We start from the raw sequence: 16879 nt of genomic DNA on the forward strand, positions 1-16879 counted from the left end.
AGACAGAAAAAAAAAACCTGAAGGGTGAGCACATCTAGATCTCAAGCCCTTTCCCCACATTAAGAATTCCCCTCTGAGAACATTGAAAACATGCCTAGGACACTGTGCCTCCCTTCCCTTAACCTTCAGACTTCATGGTTTTGAGACCTCTTGAGCAAAACTCAACCAGGGCTAACAAATAAGACTGGATTGAGAACCCCAGGGAGGGAGGATGGAGGGATAGGGATGGGCTTTGAGAAATGCTAGGCAAAAAATAATGCAACTCTCAATTGTTCAAGCATGACAGTGAGCTAAAGTGCCCTGCCAATGACTCCTTCTTGTTTGAGAGTCTCCCTTTAATACTCTTTCCTAAAACCTGTGATCTGTCCCTTTCCCCCGCCCCCAGTATTCCCAGCAAGAGTAGTGATCTGAGGAGGAATTTACTCTCTCACCTTTGTCCCCAGGCCTGGCACCTCACATGGATAACAACTCTCTCCCAACATTGGCCCAGGGACACGTCTTACCCTAAACAAACCAACCTCTCCTCACATCCCCCACTCTGTACTTTCACTAACTATGCATTGGCAGATTCTGCCAAGTTCTACCTGTAACTGGCTTCATTTTCAAGTCAGATGTTTGGCAGCTGCTCTATCCCCTGCAACAAGGAGCCATGCCAGCTGGACATACACTTCTTCCAGGACTCCTGGCAGCCAGGACAGAGTTGAGACCACAGCCGTTGAGACCCTGAGCCCTGGGTCTGTGTTCCTCAAGAAGGGCCTCCCCCAGCAATGACCTCCTCATTGCTCCTGGCCTTTCTCCTCCTGGCTCCAACTGCAGCGGCCACTCCCAGAGCTGGCGGCCAGTGTCCAGCCTGTGGGGGGCCCACCTTGGATCTGGAGAGCCAGCGGGAGCTGCTTCTCGACCTGGCCAAGAGAAGCATCTTGGACAAGCTGCACCTCCGCCAGCGCCCAACACTGAACCATCCTGTGTCCAGAGCTGCTCTGAGGACTGCACTGCAGCGCCTCCACGGGCTCCCACAGGGGGCACTTCCGGAGGACAACAGGGAACAGGAATGTGAAATCATCAGCTTTGCCAAGACAGGTGGGTTCCTGGTCTGTAGCTCTTCCTCAGAACTTGACCTCTCCATGAAAGGAAAAGTTTCCTCACCAGTCTTACTTCTGACTCCCTCCCCAAAAACCATCCAACCCCTGCCTCCCACAGGCTATAATCTCCTTATTCTGGGCATTCCACAACCCCCACATCCCCCTGGGGCTCACTCTGGTACCTCAGACCTGACCAATAGGCAGCTGGAAAGCTGGTAAATTTCACTTCTTTTGAGACTGACTGCCGTCATCTTCTCTGGCTCCTCTCTCTGCAGGCCCCACAAACCCACAGGCTGTGGTGTGAGCCCATCCACTTCCTGGGCCTGCACACAGCGGCTGGGAGCTGGGGAGTCTCTCCTTTCTCTGGCCCCAGGATCTAGCCCCTCCCTTCCCCTCTCCTCCAGATGCCTCATTTGAGTAAAAGAAGAAAAAATAAAACATCAAGACTATAATACCTCTCCATATGTCATGTTCCCATGTGTACCTCAGGTCCCCATATCAGAGAACAGGATCAAAATGGGACTCCAAAAGATGGATAAAGGGGCTGGGCACAGTGGCTCATGCCTGTAATCCCAGCTACTCGGAAGGCAGGAGGCTTACTTGAAGCCAGGAGTTCGAGACCAGCTTGAGCAGCATAGCAAGACCCTGTCTCTTTGAAAAAAATTTTTTTTTTTGAAACAGTCTTGCTCTGTCACCTAGGCTGGAATGCAGTGGTATGATCACAGTTCACTGCAGCCTCAACCTCCCAGGCTCAAGTGATCCTCCCACCTCAGCCTCCTAAGTAGCTGGGAGTACAGGCCTGTGGCACCAAGCCTGGCTAATTTTTTTTAAATTTTTTTGTAGAGACATGGTTTCCTCATGTTGCCCAGGTTGGTCTCGAACTTTTGGGCTCAAGCAATCTACTTGCCTTGGGCTCACAAAGTTCTAGGATTACAGGCACAAGCCACCGCCCCCAGCCTAAAAATTAGCTGGATGTGGTGGAGTGCACCAGCAGTCCCAGCTATTTGGGAGGCTGAGATGGAGGATCACTTGAGCCCAGGAGTTTGAGACTGCACTGAGCTATATTTGCACCACTGCCCTCCAGCCTGGGCAACAGAGTGAGACCCCCATCACTAAAATTAATTAATTAATTAAAGAAAGATGGATAAAAGACAAGAAGGAGTAGAGAGAGTTACTTCCATAGACAGGGGAATAGCTGGAGAATATACTGAACAGATGAGAAATTCTAAGCCAGGACTCTAGAAAATGCAAATTGAGCCTTTTGCAAGCTCTTTCTTAGGTCTGGAAGACCCTTCCCATTTCTGGCCCCTCATTCCCTCTTGTTTTTTGTTTTTGAGACGGAGTTTTACTTTGTTGCCTAGGCTGGAGTGCAATGGCACAATCTTAGCTCACTGCAACCCCCACCTCCTGAGTTCAAGCCATTCTCCTGCCTCAGCCTCCCGAGTAGCTGAGACTACAGGCCCATGCCACCACACCCGGCTAATTTTTGTATTTTTAATAGAAACAGGGTTTAACCATGTTGGCCAGGCTGATCTCGAACTCCTGACCCCAAATGATCTGCTCACCTCAGCCGCCCAAAGTGCTAGGATTACAGGCATGAGCACAACCCCTACCCCCCACCCCCCACCTGTTTTAAGACCCAGCTTGAACTGGAGCTAGATAGCCTGGGTTCAGATTCTTGCTCAGCCATTTATTAGCTGTTTGGCCTGGTGGTTAATAGTTTTCTCATTTGTTAAATGGGGATAATAAGAGGATAGTTTAAAGAATTATATGGGCTAACACAGGTAAAGTACTTTGAATGCTAAAGTGGGAGGGAGCAGGAACTAGGGGGTAGAGTCAGTGCCTGCCCATGAGGGGATTATGGTGAGGGTCCTCTTCTCTCTGTAACCTTCCATGGAGGAAAGGGGCGAGGCACTCTGGAAATCTTTTATAAAGGCACTAATCCTATTAATGAGAGCTCCAGCCTCATAACTTAATCACCTCCCAAAGGCTCCACTTCCTAATACCATCACTTGGGGGTTAGATTTCAACATAACGAATTTTTAGGGGACACAAACGTTCAGTTCATAACAGCCTCTCTCCATGAAGTTTCTTATCATTCAGTTGTCTAGCCCAAGCTTCTTTAGAGAATCGTGGCTATATTCCAAGAGGATAATTTCAATGTGTAAATTATTGTCAAGCTTCTACATAGACCTTGCTTGCTAATGTTCCATTGACAAAGCAAGTCAGTGTAGCCAAGCCCAGAATCAATCACTGTGAGATGGAACTACATGAAAGCATGAAAGCCATGAGGTACTATTTATTGGGGGCTACCAATCTAGCAGTCTACTAAAGTCTGCCCTCTGGCCCTTAACAATTTATATCCCTCCCACGAGCAAAATACAATCATACTCTCCCAACTACCCCCATCAAACTTTCATCCCTTTATGGTATCAGGATCAGGCTTGAAGTCCAGCATCTCATCACTGAATTAAGTGCAAAGATAGGCGAGGCTCCTCTGGTACACTTCTTCAGTGCAGGGACCTTCAGTAGTGTCCTAGTGCTGGTTTATACTGACTTATGAAAGCTGATTGTGAACACGTTCTCCCAGCTCAGGATTCAGTGATGTCACATTAGCAGCTTGAAGTCAGCCATGGTGGGAGAATTTATACTATAGAAACTGACAAAGACTGCAAATCAGGGTTTTTGATTTTTTCCTCTGGAGACCAGTTATTAAACATTTGCCAGCTATCTTGGTACGTAGTAAAATGATTGGGAAGAAAAAAAGAAAAAAAACATTTACAAGCATACTACTGTCTGTGTCCTAAAAATTCAAGCTCTCTGCCTCCCATGCACTTAACATACATTGCTGAGACGGGGACAGGATAAACATAATAGATACTCCTGTTCAAAATGGGATATAGGAGAGTAGGAGACACAGAGCAGTCACTGATCCATAAAACTTCTGATACTCAACCTGGGCGCAGTGGCTCATGCCTGTAATCCCAACACTTTGGAAAGCCGAGGCGGGCAGATCACCTGAGATCAGGAGTTCAAGATTAGCCTGACCAACATGGAGAAACCCCATCTCTACTAAAAATAAAAAAATTTTTAAAAATTAGCTGGATGTGGTGGCGCATGCCTGTAATCCCAGCTACTAGGGAGGCTGAGGCAGGAGAATCGCTTGAACTCAGGAGGCAGAGGTTGCGGTGAGCCAAGATCGCGCCATTGCACTCCACCCTAGGCAACAAGAGCAAAAAACTCTGTCTCAAAAAACAAAACAAAACAAAACAAAAACAAAAAACAAAAAACTTCTTATATTCAGCCAGGCAAATATCTAGGTCCACTCCAAATCCAGAATGCCCTTGGTTAGTTACAGCCTGGTTCTGCTCCCTGGTATTTCCCATTGCTCACCACTGCTCTCCTGGACTTCCAAATCCACCCTCTCAGTCCTTGGCACTCTACCTGCTGAGATGTCTTTCCTTTTAAATAAATAGGAAATTATCTGTGTTTGCAGCTGAGTAGTTTTCTCAGCCTACTTTTTGACCAGTGTTAGTGGCCCAGAGACCTCTTTTTATTTCAAATTGTCCCTTTTAGTCCAAACTGGTGCTGCTTTCAGTATTAAACTTTTCTTTAAAACCCTCTGGGCCCTGTAAATAATAAATTGTAGTCTACTCAGTTACACAGAAGGCACTCCATTCTGTCAAGACAGACCCTTCTTTAGGTGACAAGTCTGTGTCATGGGATAACACCTTTAGGATGTTTAGAAGTGCGTTTGTGTAGTTGCAAGGGTTTACAGAACATCATCTTTAATTTTAGATCTCAAAAAGATGTTAGATCTTAACAAACAAAGAGTTTTTTTGGTTTGTTTTTTAAAGATGGTCTCACTATGTTTCCCAGGCTGGAGTATAGTGGCTATTTCCAGCCTCAGTAATATGCATTATAGCCTCAAACTCCTGGCCTCAAGGGATCCTCCTGCCTCAGCCTCCTAAGTAGCTGGGGCTACAGGCATGTGCTCCCATGGCCAGCTAACAAAAGGTTTTATAGCTGACCCTTTATTTGTTTTGATCTTCACTGTGAGGCCCTGTATTACTGGAAATGCCTGGGATTTGATTTTTACCTTGAGGTAATTTCTTACTTTAAAAGCCTTTTGTCAGAGAGGAAGAATGAAAAAGAATTTTTGTTGTTAGTTTTCTTTTCTTTGTTCTATCTGTACAACATAAAGAAAAAGGTTTGGTTTTGGTTTTGGTTTTGTTTTCTGAAAAATTAGCAACATAGAGTAAAGGGTTTTATTTTTTTAATTTAGCAAGTCCTTTTAGAAATATTTTCTTTAAATTCTGCTCGAAAATTGAACAGTTCCTTTTTTAGTTCATCTCTATCCTGAAATGCCTTATCTTAGGTAACTAAAATATACCAATTGGCATTTTCAGCATTCTGCCTGGAAATGTCATTAGCTAAATTCACAACTTTGTTAGCTATCTTTCCTGGCTTCTAAGTTACCACAGGTGATAGCCAATACACAACACAAGTTCCCCTTTCTTCAGCTTCCAATAGCAATTTCCTCACTGTTCTTCCTGCCTTCACTAACAGTTTCTTCCCTATCCTTCTAACTTCTGCCTGCCACTCATTCATGAAGCCAGTGCAACTGACCAAGCACAGTGGCTCATGCCTGTAATCACAGCACTTTAGGAGGCCAGAGTGGGAGGATCACTTGAGGCCAGGAGTTTGAGACCAGCCTGGTCAACATAGCAAGATACTGTTTCTTAAAAAAAAAAAAAGGCCAGGTGTGGTGGCTCATGCCTGTAATCCATGCACTTTGGAGGCCAAGGTGAGTGGATCACCTGAGGTTGGGAGTCCAAGACCAGCCTGACCAACATGGTGAAACCATGTCTATAAAAAAAATAATAAAATAAAAAATAAAAGCTAGTGCAACATATTTTAGGTTGTCGCGATGGTAGCACCCCACTTCTGGTACTAATTTTTGTTTCACTTACTTATTAATATAACAAACCAGCCCAAAACATAGAGGCTTAAAATAATACATTCATTATTTCTCATGATTTTCTTTTTTTGAGATGGAGTCTCACTCTGTTGCCCAGGCTGGAATGCAGTGGCACAATCTTGGGTCACTACAACCTCCACCTCCAGAGTTCAAGCGATTCTCTTCCCTTAGCCTCCCTAGTAGTTGGGATTATAGGTGCCCACCACCACACCTGGCTAATTTTTGTATTTTTCGTAGAGACAGGGTTTTATCATGTTGGACAGACTGGTCTTGAATGCCTGAGCTCAACTAATCCGCCTACCTCAGCCTCCCAAAGTGCTGGGATTACAAGTATGAGCCACCATGCCAAGCCACACTCATGATTTTGTGGCTTGACTGTGCTTATCTGGACAGATATTGTGTTGCATGTGGTGTAGCTGAAGTCTCCTACACAATTGCATTCAGCTGGGGACTCCGATGGGACTGGAACATATAAGATGGTCTCTAATCCTCCAAAGTCTCTCTCCACGTGACTTCTCATAATTTAGTAATCTAGCTCAACTTCCTTTAAAGCACTGTGACTGGCTTCCAAGAGTGCAATGCCTCAATATGTAAGTACTCAATAAGCACCATGCTGGCAAATGTCTCACTGGCCAAATCAAGTCACGTGGTTAACCCAGAATTAATATGGGGAGGGACTGCACAAAGCCATGAATATTGGGAGGCGTTGGTCACTGGGGACAACAGTATAATACTCTATTACATCCCCTGTTGGTCTTGTGTTTTCCTGCCATAACTGGAGTGACATAAAAGGTACTGGATATAGGGTGCTTTGTGACCTAGCAAGAAAAAGATTAGTTGGCCCAGTCATACTCTTTTAGGATTTTGGAATTGGGACCCTGGAAGATCTTCTCACTTAGGAGGAGCTGAGCAAAAGTCCTGTAGACTTGGGACCTGGGCCACAATTTTGGGACCTGGGGAAGCTGACAAGGAGGCAGAAGTAGTAGATCCACAGAGAGAGAAGAGTGGAATCGACTTATGTAGAGAGAGAAAGAGATGAGAGAGATCTTGTTGGCTCTGAGAGCTCTCAAGAGTAGCCTTATTCCTGCCAGGTGCAGTGACTCATGCCTGTAATCTCAGCACTTTGAGAGGCTGAGGTGGGCTGATCACCTGAGGTCAGGAGTTCAAGACCAGCCTGACCAATGTGGTGAAACCCTGACTCTACTAAAAATACAAAAAATTAGCCAGGAATGATGACAGGCACCTGTAATCCCAGCTACTTGGAAGACTGAGGCAGAAAAATTGCTTGAACCTGACAGGCAGAGATTGCAGTGAGCCAAGATTGTGCCACTGCACTCCAGCCTGAGCAACAGAAAAAGACTCTGTCTCAAAAAAAAATTTTTTTTAATGGAGATGGGGGTTTTACTATGTTGCCCAGACTGATCTTAAACTCCTGGCCTTAAGTGATCCTCTCACCTTGGCCTCCCAAAGTGCTGAGATCATAGGCATGAGTCAATGTGCCCGGCCTCAATCCTGTACAAGGAAGTCTAAATGTATCCCCCCTATCCAAACCTGTTCCTTCTCTAAACTTCTCCTTCTCTGTAAATGCATTGCTTAAGGCAAAATCTTGATTGCGTTTATCCCCTGGTTTGAAATTATCTGAAAATTTTATCAACTCTACTTTTTTTTTTTTTTTTTTTTTTGGTGAGACAGAGCCTCCCTCTGTCAACCAGGCTGGAGTGCAGTGATGCACACCATCTCTCGCTCACTGCAACCTCGGCCTCCCGGGTTTAAGCAATTCTCTGCCTCAGCCTCCTGAGTAGCTAGGATTACAGGCGCCCACCACCACGCCCAGCTAATTTTTTGTATTTTTAGTAGAGACGGACTTTCACTGTCTTGGCCAGGCTGGTCTTGAACTCCCGACCTCGTGATTCATCCGCCTTGGCCTCCCAAAGTGCTGGGATTACAGGCATGAGGCACTGCACTCGACCATATCAACTCTACTTCTAATTCATAATATAATTTCACTTCTCTCCACCTTCTCTACTACACATTAGTCCAACTCACAATCATCTCTGTCTTCACCTATAGCTTTAGTTCACTAAAGTCATTCACTCTTGCCCTCCAAACCATTCTCCAAATGTCAGCCAGTGATCCTTTTATAAATCTGATCAGTTTTATCTTCTCAGCTTAAAACACTTCAAAGTCTTCACTTTGCTTTTTGGATAAAATCTAAACTCCTTAAAATAGAAAACTTGTTTGATTACGTGGTCTGACACTTGACTACTACACCCTACCTATACTGGCCTTTTCCTGTTCCTCAAATTCACCAAACATAAAGCCATCCCATAGCCTTTGCACTTGCTAGTCCCTTTCCCTGGAATGTCTTTCCAAGATCTTTGAATGATTGACTTCTTTTTGGCATTCAGCTCAGATGCTCTCCTCCTCAGTGAGGCTTCTGGCTTCTTTCCTAGTCTATCTAAAGCAGCCTTCAGCCAGGCGTGGTGGCACATGCCTGTAATCACAGCACTATGGGAGGTCAAGGTGGGAGGATTGCTTAAGGCCAGGAGTTTCAGACCAACTGGGAAACATAGTGAGAACCTGTCTCTACAAGAAGTAGAGTGGGCTGGAGTCCAGTGGCAAGATCTCGGCTCACCACCACCTCTGCCTCCTGGGTTTAAGCAATTCTTCTACTTCAGTCTCCTGAATAGCTGAGATTATAGGCATCCACCACCACGTGCCAGCTAATTTTTGTATTTTTAGTAGAGATGGGGGTTTGCGATGTTGGTTAGGCTGGTCTCAAACTCCTGAGCTCAGGTGATCCACCCACCTCAACCTCCCAAAGTGCTGGGATTATAGGCATGGACTACCAAGCCTGCCATAAAGCATTTCCTACTTAAACAAAAAACAAAAGAGTAGCTAAGGCCAAATTACAATGGGTATCTGCTTCCAAAAAGAGTTAGGACTTTATTAACCAATAAGATTTTTGAAACCATGAATTTTATAACTCATCCATGTTTTGGGAAAATAATTGTAGTGTTAACATAAAAGAATTAAATAAATGAAAGACCATTCAACAAGTGTTTTTGTTTGTTTGTTTGTTTTTGAGATGGAGTCTGGCTCTGTCACCTGTGCTGGAGTGCAGTGGTGCAATCTCAGCTCACTGCAACCTCCACTTCCTGAGTTCAAGCATTCTCCTGCCTCAGACTCCAGAGTAGCTGGGATTACAGGTATGTGCCTCCATGCCCAGCTAATTTTTTTTTTTTTTTTACTTCTTGTAGAGACAGGTTCTCACTATGTTTCCCAGTTGGTCTGAAACTCCTGGCCTCAAGCAATCCTCCCACCTTGACCTCCCATAGTGCTGTGATTACAGGCATGTGCCACCACGCCTGGCTGAAGGCTGCTTTAGATAGACTAGGAAAGAAGCCAGAAGCCTCACTGAGGAGGAGAGCATCTGAGCTGAATGCCAAAAAGAAGTCAATCATTCAAAGATCTTGGAAAGACATTCCAGGGAAAGGGACTAGCAAGTGCAAAGGCTATGGGATGGCTTTATGTTTGGTGAATTTGAGGAACAGGAAAAGGCCAGTATAGGTAGGGTGTAGTAGTCAAGTGTCAGACCACGTAATCAAACAAGTTTTCTATTTTAAGGAGTTTAGATTTTTATCCAAAAAGCAAAGTGAAGACTTTGAAGTGTTTTAAGCTGAGAAGATAAAACTGATCAGATTTATAAAAGGATCACTGGCTGACATTTGGAGAATGGTTTGGAGGGCAAGAGTGAATGACTTTAGTGAACTAAAGCTATAGGTGAAGACAGAGATGATTGTGAGTTGGACTAATGTGTAGTAGAGAAGGTGGAGAGAAGTGAAATTATATTATGAATTAGAAGTAGAGTTGATATGGTCGAGTGCAGTGCCTCATGCCTGTAATCCCAGCACTTTGGGAGGCCAAGGCGGATGAATCACGAGGTCGGGAGTTCAAGACCAGCCTGGCCAAGACAGTGAAAGTCCGTCTCTACTAAAAATACAAAAAATTAGCTGGGCGTGGTGGTGGGCGCCTGTAATCCTAGCTACTCAGGAGGCTGAGGCAGAGAATTGCTTAAACCCGGGAGGCCGAGGTTGCAGTGAGCGAGAGATGGTGTGCATCACTGCACTCCAGCCTGGTTGACAGAGGGAGGCTCTGTCTCACCAAAAAAAAAAAAAAAAAAAAAAGTAGAGTTGATAAAATTTTCAGATAATTTCAAACCAGGGGATAAACGCAATCAAGATTTTGCCTTAAGCAATGCATTTACAGAGAAGGAGAAGTTTAGAGAAGGAACAGGTTTGGATAGGGGGGATACATTTAGACTTCCTTGTACAGGATTGAGGCCGGGCACATTGACTCATGCCTATGATCTCAGCACTTTGGGAGGCCAAGGTGAGAGGATCACTTAAGGCCAGGAGTTTAAGATCAGTCTGGGCAACATAGTAAAACCCCCATCTCCATTAAAAAAAATTTTTTTTTGAGACAGAGTCTTTTTCTGTTGCTCAGGCTGGAGTGCAGTGGCACAATCTTGGCTCACTGCAATCTCTGCCTGTCAGGTTCAAGCAATTTTTCTGCCTCAGTCTTCCAAGTAGCTGGGATTACAGGTGCCTGTCATCATTCCTGGCTAATTTTTTGTATTTTTAGTAGAGTCAGGGTTTCACCATGTTGGTCAGGCTCGTCTTGAACTCTTAACCTTAGGTGATCAGCCCACCTCAGCCTCTCAAAGTGCTGGGATTACAGGCGTGAGCCACTACACCTGGCTAATAATTTTTTTTATTAAAAAAAGAAGAGATTGGCCAGGCGCTGTGGCTCATGCCTGTAATCCCAGCACTTTGGGAGGCTGAGGCAGGTGGATCATGAGGTAAGGAGTTCAAGACTAGCCTAATCAACATGGTGAAACCCCGTCTCTACTAAAAATACAAAAATTAGCCGGGCGTGGTGGTACACACCTGTAATCCCATCTTCTCAGGAGGCTGAGGCAGGAGAATGGCTTGAACCCTGTAGGCGGAGGTTGCAGTGAGCCAAGATCAGGCCACTGCACTCCAGCCTGGGTGACAGAGACTCTGTCAGAAAAAAAAAAAAAAAACACCACAAGAGATCGAAATGTCATGGGATGTCCAAGTTAAATATTAGATGTCCAAGTCAAATATCAGATAGGCAGCTGGACATACAAGGCTGGGGCTCAGGGAGAGGTCAGGACCAGAGATATATATTTGGAAGTCATCAGCATACAGATAAAATTGAAAGCCATGGGAATGGATGAGATCATTCTGGGAGAGGGTACAGATAGAAAAGAGAAGGGAATTTAGGACTTTATTTATTTGTTTTTTTTTTTTTTTTTTTTTTTTTTTTTTTGAGGCGGAGTTTCGCTCGTTACCCAGGCTGGAGTGCAATGGCGCGATCTCGGCTCACCGCAACCTCCGCCTCCTGGGTTCAGGCAATTCTCCTGCCTCAGCCTCCTGAGTAGCTGGGATTACAGGCACGCGCCACCATGCCCAGCTAATTTTTTGTATTAGTAGAGACGGGGTTTCACCATGTTGACCAGGACGGTCTCGATCTCTTGACCTCGTGATCCACCCGTCTCGGCCTCCCAAAGTGCTGGGATTACAGGCTTGAGCCACCGCGCCCGGCCTATTTATTTGTTTATTTAAGACAGGGTCTCACTTTGTTGCCTAGGCTGGAGTGCGGTGATGGGTTGCTTTCTCACTATAGCCTTGATCTCCCAGGGTCAAGCGATCCTTCATTACCACGCCTGGGTAATTTTGTAATTTTTGTAGATAGAGGGTTTTGCCATGTTGCCCAGGCTGATCTCAAACTCCTGGACTCAAGCAATCCACCCGTCTCAGTCTCCAAAGTTCTGGGATTACAGGTGTGAGCCACCATGCCTGGCCTGACTTCCAGCATTTAAAGGTTAGGCCAACAAAGAGGAGCTGTCAACAGAGGAGAAAAAGATAGAGTGGCCAGTGTTATAAAAGCCAAGAGAATAAAATATGTAAGAAAGAAGGAGTGGTTGCCTGTGTCGAACACTGCTTAAAGGTCAAGTAAGATGAATATAAATGGATAGATTTGCTGTGTGGAAGATATTGGTGACCTTGACAAGTGCAATTTCAGTAGAGTGAAGGGAATAGAAACTCAACTAAGATATTCAATAAGGAAGGTGAGGGATGAAAAAAGGAAATTGGGCAGTAGTAATGGGGATGTAAAGAAACGCACAGACATTAGAACCATTCTGCTGAGACAAACTATATAGGGAGTGAAAAAGGTAATCATGGAGGTTTTTTGTTTGTTTGTTTTTGTTTTTTGAGATGGAGCCTCACTCTGTTGCCCAGGCTGCAGTGCAATGGTGTGGTCTTGGGTCACTACGACCTCTGCCTCCCGGGTTCAATTGATTCTCCTGCCTCAGCTTCCCAAGTAGCTGGGATTACAGGCATGCACCACCATGCCAGGCTAATTTTTGTATTTTTAGTAGAGATGGGGTTTCACCATGTTGGCCAGGCTGGTCTTGAACTCCTGACCTCAGGTGATCCACCCGCCTCAGCCTCCCAAAGTGCCAGGATTACAGGCGAGAGGCACCGCGCCTGGCTGATCATAGAGTTTTTACAGGTGATAAGGAGGGTAGAGGCATCACCAAGAATGAAAAGATGGGTATATAGGAAGGAAAATAATAATTTTCAGGTTTCAAAAAATTGATTTAAAAATATATATATGTATAGGGCGAGCACAGTGATACTCACACCTGTAATCCTAGCAATTTGTGAGGCCAGGGCAAGCAGATCACCTGAGGCTGACAGTTTGAGACCAGCCTGACCAACATGGGAGAAGACCCATCTCTACTAAAAATACAAAATTAGCTAGGCGTGGTGGCACATGCCTGTAATCCCAGCTACTTGGGAGGCTGAGGCAGGAGAATTGCTTGAACCTGGGAGGCGGAGGTTGCGGTGAGCCGAGATTGCGCCATTGCACTCCAGCCTGGGCAATAAGAGCAAAACTCCATCCCAAATATGTGTGTGCGAGTGTGTGTGGGGTGTGTGTGTGTGTGAGCACATGTGCACAAACGTGCATGTGCTTCTGTTTGTGTATATGCACACATATATACATACACACATGTATATATACACATATATGTATACATACACATATATGTATACATACACATATATGTATTTACAAGGTGGGGTCTTGCCATGTTGCCTGGGCTGATCTTAAACTCCTGGGCTCATGCAATCCTCCCATCTCAGTCTTCCAAGTAGCTGGGATTACAGGCATGCACTACTGCACCCAGCTCTGGGGCAAATTGATTTTAATGTGCTGCTAGGATATTCATGTGACAAAAGTAAGTAGTTAGAAATCTAGGCCTGAAGCTTGGTGATTTCCAAATCTATATGTCCAATCCAAATATGCAAAGTGGTCTGGACTGGGGATACAGATTTGGGAATCATCAACATAAAAATTGTATTGCTTGACCATGAGTCTAATTAAGTGCTCCCTTAATGTAGAATAGAAGGAAATAAAGTCCAAGACAGACCTTGGAGAACTCTTGTATTGAAGGGATGGTCAGAGAAGCAAAGAAAACCATGGAAGAAATTATAACAGAGTTGTGTCACGGAAGCCAAGAGAGAAAAGATTTTCAGGAAGGAAAGGGTTGTCAACAGTGCTTAGTCCATTTTGTGCTGGTATAACAGAATACCACAGACTACGTAATTTATAATGAGCATAAATGTATTAACTCATGGTTCTGGTGGCTGGGAAGTCCAGGATCAAGGGGCTGGCATCTGGCAAGGGCCTTCTTACTGTGTTATTCCATGTCAGAAGGGCAAAGAGAGGGTGGGGCTGAGGGGAATTAAACTTATCCTTTTATAAGGAGCCCATTCCCAAGATAAGGGCATTAATCCATTCATAAAGGTTGTGTTCCCATGACCCAAACACCTTCCATTAGGGCCTACTTCCCAACACCACTGCATTGCAGATCCAATTTCCAGCACATTAACTTTGGAGGACATGTTTAAACTGTAGCAAATGCCAAGTGCTATAGACAGCTCAAGAATGCTGAGTATAGAGAAATAGTTGGTAGACTTGACACTCAGAAGGCCACAATGACTGGGGCTTCTTATATCCACAGGCCTCTCCACCATCAACCAGACTCGTCTTGATTTTCACTTCTCCTCTGATAGAACTGCTGGTGGCATGGAGGTCCAGCAGGCCAGCCTCATGTTCTTTGTGCAGCTCCCTTCCAATACCACTTGGACCTTAAAAGTGAGGGCCCTTGTGCTGAGTCCACATAACACCAACCTCACCTTGGCTACTCAGTACCTGCTGGAGGTGAATGCCAGTGGCTGGCATCAGCTCCTTCTGGGGCCTGAAGCTCAAGCTGCCTGCAGCCAGGGGCACCTGACCCTGGAGCTGGTACCTGAAGGCCAGGTAGCCCAGAGCTCAGTCATCCTGGGTGGAGCTGCCCACAGGCCTTTTGTGGCAGCCCGGGTGAGAGTTGGGGGCAAACACCAGATTCGCCGACGGGGCATCGACTGCCAAGGAGGGTCCAGGATGTGCTGTCGACAAGAGTTTTTTGTGGATTTCCGTGAGATTGGCTGGCACGACTGGATCATCCAGCCTGAGGGCTATGCCATGAACTTCTGCATAGGGCAGTGCCCGCTACACATAGCAGGCATGCCTGGTATTGCTGCCTCCTTTCACACTGCCGTGCTCAATCTTCTCAAGGCCAACACAGCTGCAGGCACCACTGGAGGGGGCTCATGCTGTGTGCCCACATCCCGGCGCCCCCTGTCTCTGCTCTACTATGACAGGGACAGCAACATTGTCAAGACTGACATACCTGACATGGTAGTAGAGGCCTGTGGGTGCAGTTAGTCTATGTGTGGTATGGGCAGCCCAAGGTGGCATGGGCAAACATGCCCCCACAGAAGTGCACTTCCTTGAGAGGAGGGAATGACCCCATTCTCTGTCCAGAATGTGGACTCCCTCTTCCTGAGCATCTTATGGAAATTACCCCACCTTTGACTCAAAGAGACCTTCATCTAAAGAGTCACTATCCCATCTTTCTGACCACTACCCTCTTTCCTAGGGCAAAGTCCATCCCGTTAGCCCCACATGCTTACCCCAACTCCAAGGACTCAGACCCATCTCCAACCATGAGCAATGCCATCTAGTTCTCAGGCAAAGACACCCTTATCTCACCTTTAATTGACCCTGTAACCTACTATGTCTTCCTGTCCTTTCCACTTGATGGTCCCCACTCCAAGATGAGTTGACACAGCCCCTTCTCCTCATTTTTGTAGATCTCCAGAGAGCCCCTTCTTTGGATTCACCAAAGTTTAGATCACTGCTGTCCAAAATAGAGGCTCACTTACCCCCTATTTGTTTTGACCCCCTTTCCTTCTTACTTGTCCAGGTGAACTGCCAACGCTCTCTTTGCATACCCTCATCCATTTTTCGTCCTTCTCTGCCTTTCTCTATGCCTTTAAGAGCTGACTCACCTGAGCTCCCCTGCCCTCTGGCTTTCTGCTGAGGCCAGGGCATTTCATTCCTGCTCCCTCTCTGCTTAGGTGCCATGGTTCCGTGTAACTGGCTGTACTGTGTCCCTATACTAGTAATCCGGCTACCCGCTTCCATGGCCTCAGCTCTGCCTACATTCTGATATCACTGCTTCAACATGAGGGGGTCCTAATGACTTTCTATGTTGCTAGTCCCTAGGGCTTCAACATCTCTTACTGGTTCCCTTAACTCTGCCTATACCTCTGTAAATAAAACAGACATCTGAATGGTTCCTCTGTCTCCGACAAGGGCCCTAACTGGCACCCTAGATGACACAGAGCCCGCCTGCCTGTGCTGTAGTCTGCCTACTCTGCTCTCTCTTCACATGGTCTTCTTGGGGCTGAGCTATTGTATCCAACTCACACTTTATGCCTCTCCTTTCTTAGCCACCCCTGCCTCCATCCTTTCAGAACCATCTTTAGGTCTCATGACTAATAAAAATCTAGGTTTTACCTGTTCCCTCTGTAAAATCTCCAAAAGATGAGACAGATCAATGCTCAGTCATCAAGTAAACTGACCAGCTGTGGGCAAGCAGGTGTGGGAGGCAGAGGCATGCTCAGAGCTGGCTGCCAAAACCTGTGACTTGCCTTCCTTTCACCTGCCCCGGGTGCTCCACCCAGGAGTCCTGCCTGGATGCTGGAACAGGGAAGGGCTGCTGGAGTGGGACAGGGAGAAGAGGAAGGCCTATGTGAGGAGAGGGTAGCATTTGCTCTGAGACTGGGTCTTTTTTAGACCTTTGCCCTTCCTCCCCCGGATCTCCTCCCTTTGGCTGGACAGTCCTGAACCACGAGGTCGATATTGTCTGCAGCCCAAGGCCGAACTTGCGCAAAACCCATGTGTTCTTTGGTAAACGTGATGTCTATGTTTGCTCAGCTTATAACCCCCTCCTAAGAGGTTAAGAGGTCCCTGAAATAGGAACCCTGGAGGGGAAAGTCTGAAAAGGACTCCCTGGAGGACTGTAAATCTGAGCTTGGGGGCTTCCTGAGCAGCCCATGGAAGTTATTCCACATTTAACTTGAGGAGACCTTCATCTATGGAGAATCTAAGGAGGCCTTCTGGTGTCTCCCCCACACACCCCCGACCCCCACGCCCCCGACCCCCAGATCTAACCTCCTTCCCAATTACAGCTTAGTCCCCAAGGCCAAGATTGGGGTAAGGCAAAGTGAATCATTCACCTGGGGTGGGGGGTAAATTTCAAGGAGGTGGTAAAAAATGTATTAATCAAGATAAGATTTCAATGCAGTATTTTTTTAAAGTCAAAATTAAT

The 16879-nt window shown here is 46.0% G+C and overlaps 1 protein-coding gene across 1 annotated transcript; it reads left to right on the plus strand.

Annotated features, from left to right (window-relative positions):
* Window positions 1–210: 210 nt before the first annotated feature.
* Window positions 211–16694, plus strand: INHBC (inhibin subunit beta C). The gene is made up of 2 exons (XM_012469739.3): window positions 211–1080; window positions 14183–16694. The coding sequence occupies exons 1-2, from the start codon at window positions 768–770 to the stop codon at window positions 14926–14928; spliced, it is 1059 nt and encodes a 352-aa protein (XP_012325162.2). The 5' UTR covers window positions 211–767; the 3' UTR covers window positions 14929–16694.
* The last annotated feature ends 185 nt before the right edge of the window (window positions 16695–16879 follow it).

The sequence above is a fragment of the Aotus nancymaae genome, unplaced genomic scaffold (assembly GCF_030222135.1).
Source record: "Aotus nancymaae isolate 86718 unplaced genomic scaffold, 86718_ANA_hifiasm-v0.15.2.pri h1tg000016l, whole genome shotgun sequence".
NCBI classification, from domain to species: domain Eukaryota; kingdom Metazoa; phylum Chordata; class Mammalia; order Primates; family Aotidae; genus Aotus; species Aotus nancymaae.

Bases quoted from the DNA above. Each gene is read 5' to 3' on its own strand.
- INHBC (XM_012469739.3), top strand. From the start codon at position 768: ATGACCTCCTCATTGCTCCTGGCCTTTCTCCTCCTGGCTCCAACTGCA. The intron at 1,081-14,182 runs GTGGGTTCCTGG...TTATATCCACAG, and splicing joins CATCAGCTTTGCCAAGACAG to GCCTCTCCACCATCAACCAG.